General features: G+C 40.2%; 1 protein-coding gene and 1 non-coding gene across 6 annotated transcripts in view; both read right to left on the reverse strand.

Moving 5' to 3' along the window:
• Positions 1 to 359: 359 nt before the first annotated feature.
• Positions 360 to 431, reverse strand: TRNAG-CCC (transfer RNA glycine (anticodon CCC)). Its single transcript has one exon. It is a non-coding gene; the product is annotated as a tRNA-Gly (tRNA).
• An 8,850-nt stretch (positions 432 to 9,281) lies between these two features.
• WDR70 (WD repeat domain 70) overlaps positions 9,282 to 21,050 on the reverse strand; it is a 280,993-nt gene continuing 269,224 nt past the window's right edge. For all 5 annotated transcript variants that reach the window (XM_069555882.1, XM_069555881.1, XM_069555880.1 and 2 more), the window contains one exon: positions 9,282 to 9,457. In XM_069555882.1, coding sequence (XP_069411983.1) covers positions 9,370 to 9,457 — 88 coding nt within the window. In that variant the 3' untranslated portion in view covers positions 9,282 to 9,369. The remainder of the gene's footprint in view (positions 9,458 to 21,050) is intronic.

Consider the following 21,050-nt stretch of genomic DNA (forward strand, 5'->3'; position numbering starts at 1 on the left):
GGCACCTGGTTGCCCTCCCTTCCTCCCACCACATCTGACTCAGGTTATCAAACAGAGAAGGGCTCACAATTGCCTGATATAGTCATATTGATTTTTAAAATCCTCCCCAAATTGGCCCAAGTCTCATGTGCTCTTCAATAACATAAAGAAATGCTCACCTTTGGATGCTACCTGCATGTTAATCATGAAGCTGAACTCTTTAGGTTTTAAGTGGGACAGAGGCTAACAATCTTTCAAAGCATAAATATAGGAGCTGACTCCAGAGCAGTAAGGCATTTTAAACCATTTATATATTTATTTGGCTGCACAAGGTCTTAGTTGCCACATGCAGATTTAAAGTTGTGGCATGTGGGATCTAGTTCCCTGACCAGGGATTAAACCCAGGCCCCTGCGTTGGGAGCACAGAGTCTTAGCCACTAGACCACCAGGGAAGTCCCTAAAGCAGCAATATTAACTGCCTAAGATTAAGAACAGTGTGTTAGAGTTTTTCATTAAACAGTTTGGTGTTTTACACATGTTTGAACGTGTTGAGGGTTATGTTCTGGTTTTCAAGTCTGAATGGCCCAGTTCTACATGGTCCTTTTCGGAGATGAAAGAGCTACTAGCAACACCTAATATCCCTGAATTTTAATTAATGTTAGAGATCCTCTCTACAGAAAAATGTACATGAGCAAATGCAATATATGCTATGTTCTTTGAGGAGGCTCACAGACCCCCAGGGGTAAAGACTCCATGCTGTCGGCATCTCAGATCTTTGCTGACTCAGGACAAGTCAGTGCCTGGGTATGTCATGGTGGCTTAGATCTGCTTGGGCCACCCCAGTAACAGCACTGATACCCGTTTACAATCTTGCTTCTTCCTTAAGCCAACAACAGTTACCTGTGAACATTCCAGTTAAATAAATCCAGTTGTGTAAATCCCAACACAAGAAGGCAAAGCAGCTGGGATTTGGACCAAGCTTTGGTATTCATATTCCCACTTCCAATCTGCAAGGCAGAAATGCTTCTCATACTTCATTCCCCATCCCTGTCTCTCCCTTCTCTCTGCCAAATATTTAATGAGCACTTTTTTAACCTCTTTCACAGAGCTATAATCTAGAAACACAAATGTGAATAAACAACCACAACTTGAAAAGATAATGCACCCCAATGTTCATTACAGCACTATTTACAAGAGCCAGGACATGAAAGCAACCTAAATGTCCATCAACAGGGGAATGGATAGAGAAGATACGGTACATATCCACAATGGAGTATTAGTCAGCCACAAAAAGAGCAAAATAATGCTATCTGCAACAACACTGATAGGCCTAGAGACTGACATACAGAGTGAAGTGACTTGGACACAGAAAGACAAATATGATATTGCTTATACGTAGAATCGAAAAAAAGGGTACATGCCAAGTTGCTTCAGTCATGTCCAACTCTCTGCAATACTATGGACTGTAAGCCCACCAGGCTCCTCTGTCCATGGGGATTCTCCACACAAGAATACTGGAGTGGGTTGCCATTTTCCTCTTCCAGGGGATCTTCCCCACCCAGGGATCAAACCCACGTCTCATGTCTTCTGCACTGGCAGGCAAATTCTTTACCACTCTTGACACCTGGGAAGCCCCCCTACCCCCAAGGGGTACAAATGAACTTATCTACAGAACAGAAGTAGAGGTATAGACATAGAAAACAAACATGGTTATCAAGGGATAAAGGAGGGGAGAGATAAATTGGGAAACTTGGATTGACATATACACACTGCTACATATAAAATAGATACTAATAAGAACCTACTGCAACTCCAGAAAGAACAAATAGAGCCAAAGCAAAAACAATACCCAGTTGTGGATGTGACTGGTGATAGAAGCAAGGTCTGATGCCGTAAAGAGCAATACTGCATAGGAACCCAGAATGTTAGGTCCATGAATCAAGGCAAATTGGAAGTGGTTAAACAGGACATGCGAAGAGTGAACATTGACATTTTAGCAATCAGTGAACAAAAATGGACTGGAATGGGTGAATTTAACTCAGATGACCATTGTATCTACTACTGTGGGCAGGAATCCCTTAGGAGAAATAGAGTAGCCCTCATAGTCAACAAAAGAGTCAGAAATGCAGTACTTGGATGCAATCTCAAAAACAACAGAATGATCTCTGTTCATTTCCAAGGCAAACCATTCAGTATCACAGTAATCCAAGTCTATGCCCCAACCAGTAATGCTGAAGAAGCTGAAGTTCAATGGTTCTATGAAAACCTACAAGACCTTCTAGAACTAACACCTAAAAAAGACGTCCTTTTCATTATAGGGGACTGGAATGCAAGAGCAGGAAGTCAAGAAACACCTGGAGTAACAGGCAAATTTGGCCTTGGAATACAGAAAGAAGCAAGACAAAGGCTAATAGAGTTTTGCCAAGTGAACGCACTGGGCATAGCAAACACCCTCTCCCAACAATGCAAGAGAAGACTCTACACATGGACATCACCAGATGGTCAACACCAAAATCAGATTGATTATATTCTTTGCAGCCAAAGATGGAGAAGCTCTATACAGTGAACAAAAACAAGACCGGGAGCTGACTGCGGCTCAGATCATGAACTCCTTATTGCCAAATTCAGACTTAAATTGAAGGAAGTAGGGAAAACCACTAGACCATTCAGGTATAACCTATATTAAATCCCTTATACAGTGGAAGTGAGAAACAGATTCAAGGGATTAGATCTGATAGTGTGCCTGAAGAACTGTGGATGAAGATTCGTGACCATGTACAGGAGACAGGAGTCAAGACCATCCCCATGGAAAAGAAATGCAAAAAAGCAAAATGGCTGTCTGAGGAGGCCTTACAAATAGCTGTGAAAAGAAGAGAAGTGAAAAGCAAAGGAGAAAAGGAAAGATATACCCATTTGAATGCAGAGTTCCAAAGAATAGCAAGGAGAGATAAGAAAGCCTTCCTCAGTGATCAGTGCAAAGAAATAGAGGAAAACAATAGATTGGGAAAGACTAAAGATCTCTTCAAGAAAATTAGAGATACCAAAGGAACACTTCATGCAAAGATGAGCACAATAAAGGACAGGAATGGTATGGACATAATAGAAGCCGAAGATTTTAAGAAGAGGTGGCAAGAATACACAGAAGAACTGTACAAAAAAGATCTTCACAATCCAGATCATCACAATGGTGTGATTACTCACCTAGTGCCAGACATCCTGGAATGTGAAGCCAAGTGGGGCTTAGGGAGCATCACCAGAACAAAGCTAGTGGAGATGATAGAATTCCAGTTGAGCTATTTCAAATCTTAAAAGATGATGCTGTGAAAGTGCTGCACTCAATATGCCAGCAAATTTGGAAAACTCAGCAGCAGCCACAGGACTGGAAAAGGTCAGTTTTCATTCCAATCCCAAGGAAGGGCAAAGCCAAAGAATGCTCAAACTACCACGCAATTGCATTCATCTCACACACTAGCAAAGTTATGCTCAAAATTCTCCAAGCCAGGCTTCAACAATATGTGAACCGTGAACTTCCAGATGTTCAAGGTGGATTTAGAAAAGGCAGAGGAACCAGAGATCAAATTGCCAACATCCACTGGGTCATCAAAAAAGCAAGAGTTGCAGAAAAACATTTATTTCTGCTTCATTGACTATGTCAAAGCCTTTCACTATGCAGATCACAACCAACTGTGGAAAATTCTTCAAGAGATAGGAATACCAGACCACCTGACCTGCCTCTTGAGAAATCCGTGTGCAGGTCAGAAAGCAACAGTTAAGAGCTGGACATGGAACAACAGACTGGTTCCAAATAGGGAAAGGAGTACGTCAAGGCTGTATACTGTCACCCTGCTTATTTAACTTATATACAGAGTACATCATGAGAAACACTGGGCTGGATGAAGCACAAGCTGGAATCAAGATAGCTGGGAGAAATATCAATAACCTCAGATATGCAGATGACACCACCCTTATGGCAGAAGTTGAAGAACTAAAAAGCCTCTTGATGAAAGCAAAAGAGCAGAGTGAAAAAGTTGGCTTAAAACTCAACATTCAGAAATCTAAGATCATGGCATCTGGTCCCATAACTTCATGGGAAATAGATGGGAAAACAGTGGAAACAGTGTCTGATTTTATTTTTGGGGGCTCCAAAATCACTGCAGATGGTGACTGCACCCATGAAATTAGAAGACGCTTGTTCCTTGGAAGAAAAATGCCCGATCTAGATAGTATATTAAAAAGCAGAGACTTTGCCAGCAAAGGTCCATCTAGTCAAAGCTATGGTTTTTTCCAGTAGTCATGTATGGATATCAGAGTTGGACTATAAAGAAAGCTGAGCGGCGACGAATTGATGCTTTTGAACTGTGGTATTGGAGAAGACTCTTGAGAGTCCTTTGGACTGCAAGGAGATCCACCCAGTCCATCCTAAAGGAAAAGAGTCCTGAATATTCATTGGAAGGACTGATTCTAAAGCTGAAACTCCAATACTCTGGCCACCTGATGAGAAGAACTGACTCATTTGAAAAGACCCTGATGCTGGGAAAGACTGAAGGTGGGAAGAGAAGGGGATGACAGAGGATGTGATGGTTGGAGGGCATCACCAACTCAATGGACATGAGTTTGAGTAAACTCCAGAACCTGCTGATGGACAGGGAGGCCTGGTGTGCTGCAGTCCATGGGGTCACAAAAAGTCGGACACGACTGAGCAACTGAACTGAAGAACCTTCTGTAAAGCACAGGGAACTCTACTCAATACTCTGTCATGGCCTGTATGGGAGAGTCTGAAATATATGTATAACAGATTCATTTTGCTGTACAGTAGAAACATAACACTGCAAATCAATTATACTCTAATAAAACTAAAAAAAAAATACCGCTTTTCTCATTTTTCAAACAAACTCATTAAATATTCACAGACCCCAGTGTATTTTAGTTTTTACATTCTATTTCCTAGTGGGGGAAACAGACACCCTCAGGCCCGCAAGCCATTCACATATACAGATTTACAGTGCAACATCAAAGAAGGCTGCAGTGCAGTGGAGAGGTATGCAAGCAGCCATGGGGGCCTAGGAGGGAGGAAATAATTGTCCATCTGGGTGGGTCAGGGAAGGCTGCTCAAGGAAGGTGGAATGCTCCCCAATTTCAAAAACAAACAGGCAGACAACAAAGGGACATGTGCAAAGGCATTCAAGTGCCAAAAGTCCTGAATAAATGCTCAGGACTGATTTCTTTAGGATTGACTGGTTTGATCTTCTTGCAGTCCAAGGGACCCTCAAGAATATTTTCCAGCACCACGTGCTGTGTGAGATCAGCAAGAGTTAAAGGAAGAAAGAGCAGGAGAATCAGTCTACTGTTATAACTGATTTGTGTTGTTGTATGGCAGAAACTAATGCAACATTGTAAAGCAATTATCTTTCAATTAAAATTTTTGAAAAAATTAGCTATGATAAATTATTAAAATCAGTGGGAAAAAAAAAAGACCAGGAGAGGCCGAATCTTGGATGTCAATGCCCCCAGGGCCACACAGATGGATTAGAGAGAGAGCTGCTGCAAGGCTCTAAGCAGAGGCATGAAATGATAGGATTTGGTTTTAGAAAGTTAATTCTGATAGTAGAAAAAAAAAAAAGATGGATTAGATGAGGACCAAATGAAAAACAGACAAGTTGGGAGGAAGGCTCCTGAGAGGTTCTGGTGAGGGATCAAAGGAGGTCTCAATTCCAGTCAGGGTGGTAGGGAAAGCCGTGGAGGTCAAATATGAGCGATTCAGAACACAGCACAAATAGAAACCAGCAAGTAACTAGATGAGGTGGGAGTGGGGGTGAAGGAGGAGTCATTATTTTAACTTTCAGGTTCCTTACTTGAGTGAACAGAAATGGAGTTGACCGGGATCAGGAACACAAGGTTATATGGGGCAGAGAGGCCTGAGGGGCCTGAGAGGGTGAGGCCTGTGGGGTCACCACCCTGGCACTGAAACAACGGATGAAATGAGCACCCCCTCTGTGTCCAATCCCGGTTCCTTCAGGTCCTTCCTCGCCAAAATTGAGACTGGCAATTCTTATGTGTATTTCGATAATCTTGTGTGGAAAAAATAATTTTTTTACAAAAGTCCCCCAAGTGAGAGGGAGCATCTCAAGCATGAGAAGGGCCATTTGTGCTCTAGGTAATAATGAGAAAAACCAACTTAGTGCTAAATTTGCACAATTTCCCCTTCCCTTACATCATAGCAGACTCCGCCAAGACCACTATGATCAAGTTTTTGCTTCTCACTCCAGCCCTCCCGGCAAGACGAATACTTCCATATGGTGCAATGTTTATGTTAAGACGGGAAAAAATCTGACATGATTTCAGTAAATTTTATCCAAGAGGCAATAAATTTACAAATCCTAAGCAGCTGGAACAAAACAGTGGTCTGTAATTGATTTTAGATGAAGTACATTTCAATAAGAATAGAAAATTTAGAGCAGTAATTTGTTAATTACTGACGTTTAGGGATCTTGGGTGTCTCCATACAGTCCTCCCTAAATGTAATCTTAGCCAGATTATTTGATGTTCTGGACTTCTTTTGTCTCATCTGTAAAATGGGTTTAGTTATTTTACCTACTCACGGGGTTTTTATGAGGATTAAATGAGCTAATGTAGGTAGAGTTTAGGATAGGAGTCATCAGATAGCTGATTCACTCTGCTGTGTAGAAGAACCACAACAAACTGTGGAAAATTCTTAAAGCGATGGGAATATCAGATCACCTGACTTGTCTCCTGCCAAACCTGCATGCAGGTCAAGAAGCAACAGTTAGAACCAAACATGGAAGAACGATTGATTCAAAATTGGGAAGAAGTACATCAAGGCTGTATACTGTCACCCTGCTTATTTAACTTGTATGCAGAGTACACCATGCAAAAATGCCATGCTGGATGAAGCACAAGCTGGATTTAAGATTGCTGGGAGAAATATCAACAACCTCAGATGGGCAGATGATGCCACCCTAATGGCAGAAAGTGAAGAGGAACTACAGAGCCTCTTGATGAAAGTGAAGAGAAGAGTGAAAAATCTGGCTTTAAGCTCAACAGTCAAAAAATTAAGATCATGGTATCCAGTCCTATCACTTCATGGCAAATAGATGGGAAAAAAGTGGAAACAGTGACAGAGTTTCTTTTCTTGGGCTCCCAAATCACTGCAGTGACTGCAGTCATGAAATTAAAAGATGCTTGTCCCTTGGAAGAAAAGCTATGACAAAGTTACGGTTTTTCCAGTAGTCATGTACAGATGTGAGAGATGAACCATAAAGAAGGCTGAGTGCCAAAGAATTGGATGCTTTTGAGCTGTGGTGCTGAAGAAGACTCTTAACAGTCCCCTGGAGAGCAAGGCAATCAAACAAGTCAATCCTAAAGGAAATTAACCTGATTATTCATTGGAAGGACTGATGCTGAAACTAAAGCTCCAATGCTTTGGCCACCTAATGCGAAGAGCCAACTCAATTAAAAAGACCCTTATCCTTGGAAAGACTGAGGGCAGGAGAAGGGGATGACAGAAGATGAGATGGTTGGATGGCACCACTGACACAACAGACATGAGTTTGAGCAAATTCCAGGAGATAGTGAAGGACAGGGAAGCTTGGCATGCTATAGACCATGGGGTTGCGAAGAGTTGGACACGACTGAGTGACTGAACCAGAAATTAACAGCATTGTAAAGCAACTATACTCCAATAAAAATTAATTTAAAAAATAGTAGTCATCGGAGAGTAGGCACTCAGCAAATGCGAGTTCTTCCTCTTATTACCTATTAAGCTAAGTGACAAAGGAAGGGGCATGGGATGAAGATGGGGATGGGAGAAGAACAGGACAGAAAATAGCTTACAAGATTGAAGGTTTCTAGAATTTAAAAATGCCCATTGCCACCTCAGAACTATAGGAAAAAAAAATCTGTATGAGTTTGAATGGCTGTTCAAGGAGAAGGTGTGGGGAAGGGTGGTATGTGAAGCTCTCAGAAACTGGAGCTTTCTGATACACATTCTGGGTCATCATTCACTTTCATAACTAATTTGTTCACTGGGATAGAAGAGAGGAAGAGAGCAGAAGGCAAAAGTACTAAAGAATCTGAATTGTCTAGTGGAGATGATCTGACAGGCAAAAACTACTCTGGGTTGACGGGAAATTAGGGGAGAGAAGGCAGATTTAGCACAGAGATGACCTCCTTATTGTTACTCACAATACAAGTGGACCTTTTCATGCTTGAGAATGAATCAGGATTTTATTCTATTGACTCATTATTACTTTGGACAAACTGCCGATTTTTTTATTTAGCTTTCTAATCACAAAAGTACAAATATCTCTCAGAATGATTTTTAAAGTCTTCTACTTACACAGCCTTTAATTTACAAAGCACTTCTATGCTTTTCTAATACAGATAAAAACCAGACTAAGTCATTATCACTAGCTCTGTTTTAAAAGAGCAAGTATTTAGTGTTATATTTACTGCATGTCAGGCACTATACTAGATGCTTTACACGTATGTCTAATCTAATGCTCTGACAAACCTTCGAAGATTATAGTATCATCATCTGAGTCTAGAACAGTGGTCCCCAACCATCTTTAGCACCAGATACCAGTTTCATGGAAGATGATTTTTCCACGGACCTGGGTGGGGATTGGAGCAGATGCTTTCAGGATGATTCAGGTGTACTGCATTTACTGTGCATTTTATTTCCAATCTAATGCAGCCACTGATCTGAAAGGGGTACCAGTCCGTGGCCTGGCGGTTGGGGAGCCCTGGTCCAGAAGAGAGAAGCTTAATAACTCTCCTAAAGTGACCCAGACAGTAAAGAGCAGAGCCAGGATTTGAACCCACACTGGTCTTATTTCAAAGCCCACTTCCTAACTCCTGATCACTGCTTTCTGCTGTTCTAGGATAATCAGATACACGTTGTTTCCTAGTATGGCAATGGTTCAAACTTTCAGTTTGAACTCAGCCTAATTATTTGCAGTCATGTAAACAACTGTTGTGAAATTATACAGAGATATTAACCATTTTGATGTTCATTTCCATACCGTGCTCTTAGAATTGCTCACGACAGATGTACGTCTCAGTGTATGTTCCCCTCCACCAAGGTTATAACAATTTGTATAAGACCAATAACTGTTGAATAAAGTCTTCAAATACTGAAAGTACTTGGTAATACGCTAAGAATCTACTTCTTATTTACTTATAATACAGTTCAATAGTCATAGGTAAGAAAATGTAAACACAAGTTTAGTGAAGGGTAGCTACCAACCTTTTGAATGGCTCAATAATGCAAAGGACAAAACCTGTTCATAAAAATGTGTTTTTATTTCATTAAAAAAACAAACCTGTTCAATATCCCTCCCCCTCATGCAAACAGCTCTCATAGGAGATTCTTCAAATTTTACGTTTTTTCCATTCTGGCTCATTCTTTGCTTCCTCATCATCAGACTCAACTTGGGCAAACATGGTTTTGGGCTGAGTCCTAAAACAGAGTTAAAGAGGAGAGGAAAAATTTAGTCAGCAAGTGCGTATTGGACTTTGCTACTTTCATCAAGTGGAAGCACATTTGGGGGATCAATTACATCTCAATTATTAGAGAATCATTAACCTTCTGGCAAAGAAAGGGATAATGGAAATTTAATTATGTTCAGATTCTTTTAAAGGTTTTCCTTCTGTGGCAGACTATGTATGTTGTCCTTTCCTTAAATAAAATGAAAATGTATCAAATTCAGTGGAAACTCACACATCCATAACCACCCTCCACCTCAAACTTGGGCTAAATAACCAGGACTGTTTGGGAGGCCAAACTATAGTCACCAGGCAAGAATCTACACAGTCTTTATTTATAACTCTGTGGGCTGTTCCTAGACTTAAGTAGCCCAAATGCACTTGATTAGAGTGCACACAAACAGCAGAATCTGAGGCAAGAGTCTTCTTATCTCATGAATTTAAAATAACAGATAACATATATGGTAACTTGGACTTGTCAGCAAAAGTAAAAAACAAATGAACATTCGTTCCACCCAACACCCAGGTCAATGCATGCGAATATCCAGCATTGTAGGATCTACCACTGAGCATCACTGGTGTAATACTGACAAGCAGCGTATCGAGCAATCTTTGCATCAGGACCTGTTGTGCTTTGTCAACATACCTGGTTCAACATCATTCCTTTTTACATCGTTCACACAGAAAATAACTGCAGGAAAATATCAGACGGCCATAATTTATGCCCCTCTCAGTAACGCTGGTTTCCTTTTAAAAGCAGCTCTACGGCATTATGCTGCTGCTGCTAAGTCGCATTATGAGGGACCATTAAAGCATGCCATCTGCAGATGACGTACTTCAGCTTACATCTTCTTTTAGAGTTCAGTTCATAATAGGAAAGTCACTGCAGAGTGGTAAACTAATGTCAAAATCCCCTTTATCTGGCAAGTGAAACAGGGTTAAAACCTTATATTACTAACCAAGTGGTTGCCAGAGGGGAGGAGGTATAGAGAGCAGAGAAACAGGTGATGGAGATGAGAGGTACAAACTTACAGTTATAAAATAAGAGTCACTGGTATGAAATGAGTGGGGAATAGGGTCAATAATTATGTAATACCTCTATAGGATGACAGATGGTAACTAGATTTATCATGATGATCACTGTGATATGTACAGAAATATCAAATCACTGTGCAGGGTACCAGAAACCAACACAGTGTTTTAGGTCAATCATACTTCAAAACAAACAAATTCACAGAAAAAGAGATGAGATCTGTGGTTATCAGAGGTGGGGATGGAGGAGGAGAAATTGGAAGAAGGCAGTCAAAAACTTCAAGTTAAAAGTTGAAAACTTGTTAGAATGTCATTCTCCCAAATCATCCCACCCTCTCCCTCTCCCTCTGAGTCCAAAAGTCCGTTATACACATCTGTGTCTCTTTCCCTGTCTTGCATACAGGGTCGTCATTGCCATCTGTGTATACTATCATGTGAATTGAATCGCCAGTCTATGTCTGATGCAGGATGCAGCATGCTTGGGGCTGGTGCATGGGGATGACCCAGAAAGATGTTATGGGGAGGGAGGTGGGAGGGGGGTTCATGTTTGGGAATGCATGTAAGAATTAAAGATTTTAAAATTTAAAAAATAAAAAACTAAAAATTAAAAAAAAAGAAAAAAGAAAAAAAAAGTTGAAAACTTCAAGTTAACTTCAAGTCAAATAAACTTCAAGTTAGAAGACAAATAAATACTATGGATGCAATCTATCCCATGATAAAGAGAATTAAAACTGCCTTAGGCCATATACGAAAGCTGCTAAGAGGATAAATCCTAAGGGTTTTCATCACAAGGAAAAAAAATTTTTTTTTTCTATTTAATTGTGTGTCTGTATGAGATGATGGATGCTCATTAAACATTGTGGTAATCATTTCATCATGTATGTAAATCATATCACTATCATACTTTAAACTTATACAGTGCTATATGTCAATTGTATCAATAAAACTGGAAGGAAAAAAACAACCCTTATTATTACTGTTCGCTGCTGCTTTATTCTCCTGGGGAAGAAGCATAACCCACCCACTTTCCATGCAGACACTGTTTCGATGCAAGGCATGCACCAGAATTCTTCATGCACAAGTTAGGCAGTTCCTATCTTTCCAGTCATCTGCCTAGAGCCCACACTGTCCCCATACACAATCCAGTTGGTTACATTTCTTGTTGTCACTTCAAGACATTGTTGTGACATCTATAAACAAGTCATAACTCTAACATTTCCAAAACCAGCTGCAGACTTTCATAGGTCATGAGTTGCTGAGTTACTAGAAAGCAGGGCCACTGACTTTCTAACATGCTACAACAAGGCAACTGGTGCTCATGACATATTTCATCTTTCTGGCAAAGATATTGATCCTTTGGGTATAGACAAACCTGTACAGGAACAAATTTGTCTGGCTGAAAAAAATCCTCTGGAAGCCTGGAGTGGTGAGGAGCCCTCGAGCTAAGCCTTGGGCTGGGGATTCATTCCCAGTTTGGCCCCTGACTTGCTCTGTCACCTGGAACAGGTGTTTCCCCTCTCAGGGGCTTGGTTTCCTACTCCACTAAATGTGGATATTGAACGTGATTAGTGGGTCCCAAAGGGCTAAAGGCCCAGGGTAGATGATGATGAAGTGTGTGTTTTTAACATTAACTCAAGTATAATACAGACAGAGAAGTGCATTATTTCACACATGTACAGTTCTCTGGATTTTCACAAACTCTGTGTGCCATGAAACCAACACCCTTAAGAAGAAACAGCATGGCTTGCTCCCAAGCCCCTCATATTCCCTTCGAGTCACTAACCCTCAACCCAGGATCACTTCATCCTGACTCCTGGTCTCACAGAGCAGCCTCACTGTGTCCATCCTGTCTCTGTAGAATGCCTATTATTTTGTGCCTGGTTTCCTCTATTTAGCACCATCCATGGTGCTCAGGAGCTTCCCTGGTGGTTCAGAAGGTAAAGCATCCACCTGCAAAGCAGGAGACCCGGGTTCTAGCCCTGGGTTGGGAAGATCCCCTTACTCCTGTCTGGAATATCCCATGGACAGAGAAGCCCCAGGCTATAGTCCAAGGGGTTGCAAAGAGCTGGACACGACTTCACTTTCATGGTGGTCAGACAGTAAAGAATCTGCCTGCAATGCAGGAGACCTGGGTTTGATCCCTGGGTTGGGAAGATCCCTTGGAGGAGGGATTGGCAACCCACTCCAGTATTCTGGCCTGGAGAATTTCATGGACAGAGGAGCCTAGCAGGCTACAGTCCATGGGTTCGCAAACAGTTGGACACGGTTGAGCAACTTTCACTTTTACTTTCTTTCATGGTGCATGTGTACTGAGGATGTTTGCAACAATATATTCCAAAAAATGCGCGCACACACACACACTGAAGGCAATACTGTGAATTTTACCATGAGTTAAAATGTGTTTAAGTGAAATATCCTTTATGTTGAGATAATGCTCTTCTATCTACTTTGTAATAAAATGTGCTGGGAGTTTAAAAATAAATCCTTAGAACTAGCTATTTAATTTCTACAAGACTAAACAGAACAAGGTCTTCTAAAGATAGCTAGGAATGCTTCATAGCTCATCAGAGTTAGCTGCAATGAGAAAAGTCCTTATGAAGTTGTAGTGCCGCTTTTTTGGGATATAAAAAAAGAAACTGAATGACAGGTCACAGGAAGAAAACCTAGAGCTTGAAAAGGCTATTTCATTTATGTAGTCACTTTTTTCCCCTTATAATCCACCTACTTCCAGAAGTATTTTTAGTAGGTTAGTGGCAAACACTGAAGGGCATAGAATCAATGGATCTATTTAACAAGGGGCAGAAAAGCAGTAATGATGGCAAAGAGGCATGGGAGAACGCTTTGTGTGAATAGAGACATTGTATAATCTTGACTGAAGTGGTGATTACAGGTGTAAACGTTTGTTAAGACTTGAAAAGGGTGCATTTTGTATTTTATTGTAAATAAACTATACCTCAATAAAACTGAATTATAAAGAAAATCCAAACAAAACAAATAAGTAGAAGGTCAAGAACAAAAACATGAAAAGATATATAACCAAGCATAAAACTTAGCACTAAATTTCCTAGAAGCCAAGACAAAAGAAAAAGAGTTTAGTTTTTCAAAGGAGATAACTTTCCCCTTCCCTATAATTGAACTCAGCCAAATTCATTGAGTAAATTTTCATATGAGGGTCACTAAGACTGTCACTTTCAATTACCAGACCACAACAGTTTTCTTTTTCTCTCCAGGTATTTTAACTCAAGGGATATCAACTTGTTTGGAAGGTTGGAAGGTCTTATTTGTGAAACTCCATGAATTTATTTTAAATGCCACTTTTGAACTAATAAAAATGCTGTCAGCAAAATAGCTGTATTACGTGAACACATCAAAGCATGACACTGCGCTCTCGTGTTCCACTGAGCATTCAATAGCCATGTTCCCCTTCCCCAAATTGCCAAAATCAAGGCATAAACCAGTGTCCAAATTTTCCCAGCAATGCTTGCTTATCACTTTTTCCTTTCATTTTGCTGCCCAGGTAGATAATAGCTGAGTATAAAACTGGGCTCTTTTCAACAAAAAACATTGGGAAAACTGTATACCCATATGCAATGAAACTGGACCCTTACCTTATACCATGTACAAAAATTAACTCAGCATCAATCAAAGACCTAAACCTAAGAGCAAAAATGATAAAGCCTGAAGAAGAAAACACAGGGGAAAGTTTTATGACATTGGATTTCGTCATGATTTTTTTTGATATGACACCAAAAACACAGGCAAGAGAAAAATAGGTAAACTGGCCTGCATCAAAATTAAAAACTGTACATCAAAAGACAATATCAACAGACTAAAACGAAGAGTTGCTGTGTAGTGGGCATAGACCTTAGTACTGCAAGATGAAACGAGTTCTGGGGACTGGTCGCACAACAATGTGAATGTATTTAATACCATCAAATAGTTAAGATGGCCAATTTCATGTTCTGAGTATTTTACCAAAATTAAAAAAGGAAAAGACTAGGCTCCTGAACTTGGCAATGAGGAAGAACAAACCCCCTTCCTAGGAAAAAAGGAGGCACCTTAGGAAAAGCCTTGGCCTCCAACCCAAGGCCATGCCTGCAGCAGTGCTTCTCAAACCATCTGTGGTGCGAGGCCAGACTTTGTTTTCTCGTTTCTGACTGCTTGCAGATAAATATTTCTAGAAAAAAATTAAAAGATTACCAAACACAGATCCAAATGTTTTACTAGATTCACTAAAAATCTCCAATCGCCATAACATTTCCTAAGCTTATCTTGTCAGCACTGGCAGGCGGAGCCCCTGGGAGGAGTGTGGGCTGGCCGCTCCCTCCCTCCCTGTGCTTGGGAAAGAAAGGCTCTGAAAGCAGAGTCTGTGTTCTTAACACAGACTGCTACACGTGGCGAGTTTACTCCAACTGCACGAAAGTATTTCTCACATCTAGAGAAGCTGGGCCTGTGTGATGCTATAGAAGGCTCGGTGAAGGAAGTCTGAGCTTGCATTCTCACAGGGCCACCCTTTAAGGAGCAGTCTCTAATTCTCAGGAGAATGGGATGGGGAGGTGAAGGGAGATATGGCCCACGGAAGGCAAGTCTCCCTCGTGCCAATTTATCCTGCCCCTGCAAAACCAACATTCTTACACACAGGTCAGCACCTTCCATAAGAACTGCATGTTGTCTGCTGAAGAAAGACCAGGTTCTTCAAAACATATTACTAGACTTAGCGCAATGAGTGTATCTGTCCAGTCTAGGGAATGCCACTGTTTTATGGAAGCAAAATGAGAGAATTATAGCTTTAAATCTTGCAGCTATTCTTTCTTGCCAGCAATTTTTATCTTTAAATTTATTTCTAGCAGCTTTTCTTTTGAGATTTTTTGGAAATACATACAAAGGGAAGACCAAAAAATTAAAAAAAATCAATTCAGGATAATTTAGGGCATTTAAAACAGACTTCTTTAGTCACTTTTCAAGACAATGAAGAACAGAGGTGATTAGGCAACTTCCAGCAGAGTCAGGAACATAATCAGGAGATTTCTTTCCTGGGGGTGGCCTAATTTGCCCTTGGCATAGAAAACATCTGTAAAAATAAATCAAGAGTGTCAAGCAAGAGCAAAATGACACAAGCAAAAAGATAAAATGTTTTGAAAACACTTAAAAGCTGGTCCAGAAATTCCTACTTTTAAAACCAATAGGAAACCAACACAGAAACAACAAAAAATCCTCTAAGCCCCTTCTAACCTTGTCACCGGCCACAAAAAAATGGATTCTTTTCTGGACAGCTTGAAGAAATGGAATTCATACACTGGTCTTAACACAGACTCTTTTGGGTGCTTCCATGAGGAAAAAGTAGAAAAACTAAACCAAAGGGGCACTGAAGACATGGCAGCAACTAGGGAAATATACATATAAGTAAACGATGTGCAAGAAATATACCCTACTGCTTCAAGAAGGCATTTTATAACCACCCATTTCCTGTCTTCTGTTTAATCAGCTCCTCTAGAATTCTCAAGAGACAGGTCAACTCAAACTTTACAGTCTCATAGCAGATTTACCTCAGGCGCCCCAAACAAAATCCTATAAAAGGACTGATCTGAAGAAAAAGGAAGGAAGAGGAACATTCCATTAAGCCCAAGCATCACACAAACGCAATAGGTGAGGGGGGATGAGCTAATAAGCCTCCCTAGGAAGTAGTGAAGTGTCCAACTTCATCCAGACTCTGTTTCACTGGTTTTCTGCCCACACTTACCCATTTTTCTAAGTGTTAACTGAAAATAAACTTACAGAAGGCTGATGTGAAATTTTTATTTTCCAGTGTGATTAACTCATTTGGCAAATAGTAAACATTTTTCACTTGACTATATGTGTCATCTTGTTTATTAGAGTTGCCAAGAAAAGGAGAGCAGATTAGACAGCAATATAGTTATCACCGCTAACAGTTAAATAAACTAATCAGAGGAGGGGTGATGGTTTTTTTGCTGTTTTAGCTTCAGTAACATTCTGCACTTGCTAATAGTTAATATTTCATGAAGTAAATATAAAAGCTTAAGCAAATGACTTTCTCAAATCTATAAATTCTGAATAGCTGAAACTTCTTGCTGATGAATGTTCCTCTTGGAATGTTTTTTAAACTGAATTCTCAAAGTTATTAGTACAAAGTGAGTCTTCTTCCAGCAATAGCGTGCACAGAACAATGACAGAAGCCTAACAGAAGCTGAGTCCCACCTCATTTCCACTTTGGGAACGAGGAAGAACAAACCCCCTTCCTGGGATAAAAAGGAGGCACCTTAGAAAAACCTTAGCCTCCAACTTCGGGCCACACTTGAAGCAGTGCTTCTCAAAGCATCTTCAGTTTTTCCATCCAGAGGAATTTTGCGTAGAACAGTCAGTAATGAATAAAAATTCTCCCTGTAATCTTCCAAAAGGGCATTTTTTTTGGATATAGTGTTTATGTAAGACATTCAAAGTGCCCTTTCAAAGATTCAAAGGCTGTCTCTTCTGACTAAGCTCTAACCTAGGCTTTCTACACTCCTCCTCAAGCGCTCAGGCCAGAGAGAAGTCTCAAAGTGTCTGTGGGTGCAATGGGAAGTTGACAGGTCAAATTCTTTTTAGTTATGGATATTCTCCTGATATGATTCATTCAAAAAGCATAAAGCGAGCTCCAGGGTAGCAGAATGAGTATGAGGGGAAATCATTTATAATATTTAGTCATCAGTATGTGACTGTAAACCACAAGCTTTTTTGGCTCAGGGCCCATTGTTTATTATGAAGCAAAAACCTCAAAGCCAAAGTCAATTATAGCCATGACTTGACAATCTGACACACTTGTTAACCCTGTTAGAATGAATACGGTACAGATGAACTCTGACCCAGTCATCACAATTGCAGAATTATGAAGATTAAATAAAGGCCTGACCAAAAGATTCCACTTGAAATGGTCCCTTCTTTTTGGTGAAGAGCTAAGCAAAGATAATTTTTATTATTAATTTATTAAAAATATTTATTTTATATTGGAGCATAGTTGATTAACAATGTTTCAGGTATTCAGTGAGGTAATTCAGTTACACATAAAAAACATTAGGGATGCATAAGATGAGAGGAAACAAGAAAAAGAATGTTCTATCTTTTTCAGAAAATGAAGATAGAATATTTTGGAAAATACCTAAACATATCTCAGACTCATTAAACAGGATATGCTAACTCATAATGCTTGTGTGAGAGTTCCAAGGCTGGGTGAGTGGGAAAAGGGACATACATGAAACCTGTGGAAACTGGGGGAAAAAATAGAGGACAAAACAAAAAGAATCTTCTAAAACCACTATCAATAAGTGGGCAAACAAGTTAGAATGATTAAATCTTTGAAAAGGCCTGAGGCAGCCCAGGTAACATCAATGCCCTCCCTAAGCTCACTTTTACAAAACGTATGTAACGGTGTGCCACAATTTCTATTTGAAAACATGCACAAAAGCTGGGCATTAGTGTAACCTAATCTCTTACTTCATACATGGGGAAAGAGTCTCATGAAGGTTAAGTGAGCCCTGGAGCGGGAACTAAACCCCAGGACTTCTGATTCCTAGTCTAGCATTCTTCCACTACGCCATGCTGGCACACGCGGTAATCTTTTTGGCTTCACTATTATTCAACTTTTCCAATAACTACTATCAGTTGCTTTGTGATGACAAGCAATATGCTGTAGTACTCAAAAGCAGAAGCTTGGCTTTGGAGACAGACCACCTGTGTTCAAATCCCAATTCGGCCTCTTGCTACCTGTATGGCTTTGGTTAAGTTATATATTTCCTCATATGCCAAATTGGAAAAATAATATCCCTTTCTCATAGGATTGTTGTGAGGATTAAAAGAATATATATATATATGAATTTTAAACATGACAGGCATGGTATAACAGCAGTGTCATTATTACCATATCCTTTATTCCCCAATTTATATTTTCAAAAGTTGTATATAGAATGTATCTGATAAAATAATTTACATATTAAATACAACACAGCAGCTTACTATTAAAAAAAAAACCCTGGGGGAAATGTTCTTCTATGGAAATAACTTGTCTTCAGTATGAATTTCTATAATCAAAATAATCTATTTCATACATTTGAAGTTTTAGAAGGTGAATAACTTGTGGTTTATTTTACATAATTACTTTTAAAAATTATTACCAGACTTTGGTGGGCAAAATAATCACCTGGAGAACTTAAGATGCAGATTCCCAGCTCCAATCTCTCAGTCTAACTGAGTTGGGGTGAAGTCTGCTGCTGCTGCTGTTGCTAAGTCGCTTCAGTCGTGTCCGACTCTGTGCGACCCCATAAACGGCGGCCCACCAGGCTCCCCCGTCCCTGGGATTCTCCAGGCAAGAACACTGGAGTGGGTTGCCATTTCCTTCTCCAGGGGTGAAGTCTAGAAATATGCATTATTAACCTTCCCACTCCCATCCTTGACTCTGACACAGACAGTCCACAAAATCACTTTGAGAAACATTGGCCTTTACATAGGAATACAGTGGTCAGTGATAACAGTCAGGCAACCACAACTCAGGGGGAAAAAAGTTATGCTTCTCTCTATGGGTTTATGTCTCTTCCTGATACAAATCTTTACTCACTCAATGACTGACCTCTTGAAATATTGCCTAGTAACTCAACATGACTTCAGTGGATCCTTTATAGATGGCAATGATATATTAATTAATTGATATAAAATTATATTAATATGAAATTAATGTTATTAATATAAAATTAATGCTCACACACATGTCCATGTATCCTGTATCACATGAGACATGTGCACTGAAAATTTAATTGACTGAACCAGCACTAATGGTAACTGAACTGGCAAGAAAAGTGACCACGGCTGTCAGGCTGTCAGGCTACTGGCCAGGGTTCAGGTTCCCACACACAACTACCCGCGGGGATGTGTAAGCTAATAGCATTCTGGATCTTTATCCTGCCCCCTCCCCAGCCAGCTCCCTTCCCCTCCCTACAGCAACATCTTTTGACAAGAAACTGTAATTGAATCTGCCCATGTGTAGCTAAACCAGAGTCCTCTGTGATCCTGCTGTGTTTTAAAATTTTCAGGGCTATTAGATTGCGAGTGCCAGGAATGAAACTTCAGTACTCAAAAATAAAGGTAAAGGGTTCTAAGGCTCTTTGTTCTTATCACTGGGGAGAAAAGGGGAGTATGTGTCATCGGCAAGCAGGCAGATTTGTGTAATATCTGTCAATAATTGTGTTTTTCTGGGATAATGCAAGACACAGTAAATTTTCACTTCATCACTCCATCACTGACACGGATCAACTGCAGTGAAGAAGAACAATCAGACACACGTTCTCAATTACGGTGACCTTTACGAAAAGACCCTTTAAATATTAGCTTCCCTTCAAACACTCTACTCTTTGGCAGTAAAATAGTATACTCTAGCAGGTGACCACAGGAGAAATTGCACTGCAATTCAGGCTAACAAATCAGACGCCACAGACAGCGCCATGAGCTCAGGATGCAATCAACGTGAAGTGACAAAGCTGAATGGAAGGAAAGAGATGGGAGCAAAACGTAGCATCAGGAAGGTGTATATTGAGAGAGACCACAGACCTCTGAAGAGCTCATTAAATTAGGGATCGAGAGAAAGGGAAAGTGAAAGTCACTCAGTTGTGTCCGACTCTTTGTGATCCTGTGGACTACACATGTCCATGGAATTCTTCAGGCCAGAATACTGGAGTGGGAAGCCTTTCCCTTCTCCAGAGGATCATCCCAACCCAGGGATCAAACCCAGGTCTCCCGCATTGCAGGCAGATTCTCTATCAACTGAGCTACAAAGGAAGCCCTACAAGGGATTAAGAGAAATGAAGTATAATTCTAGTTTCAATTGTAAATTGTTAGTTTCCTCACATGTAAGGTAAGGATATGACAGTATCTATTCAACCCATTTTGCAGAACTGCTATGAGGCTAACATTATTATTCAATTGTAAATAATACTAAACCACCCTATGATGCAGGAAAATGCCATTGGGTAAGAGTAACCAATGAACAAAATCAATTTCTGCTTCAATTAACTCTATTTAAAGAAAGCTGAAAATGTGGACGAATTTTTTTCCAAGAAAATATTAATTACCAAGCAGAGTCAGAAAAGTCAGAAAATCCAAAGAGTCTACTTCCCATGAGGGGATAGACAAGCATGAGAAAGATTAAGGAATTACTACTCACTCACTCCTCCACAAAAGCACCCGACTTGAACAGTTTCACCATCTCTCCGATTTTTACAAATAGATTTAATGGTACACAAGGCAGTTCAAGAGTATATCCAGAAAAGGAAAGCACATGAAGTTTTTATGAAGGCAGCCTAACACCTGACAAAGAGCAAACCACAAGCATGTGAGGGTCGTATCAGAGATGCTAGGATGATTCACTATTAGGAGTTTTGGAATATGATTAATCATATTCATTGATCAAAGTAGAAGTACACAGGGAACCCCCTGGTAGTCCTGTGGTTAGGACTCTGAGCTTCCACTGCAGAGGTCAAGGGTTCCATCTCTGG

The sequence above is a fragment of the Ovis canadensis genome, chromosome 16, assembly GCF_042477335.2.
Source record: "Ovis canadensis isolate MfBH-ARS-UI-01 breed Bighorn chromosome 16, ARS-UI_OviCan_v2, whole genome shotgun sequence".
NCBI lineage: Eukaryota > Metazoa > Chordata > Mammalia > Artiodactyla > Bovidae > Ovis > Ovis canadensis.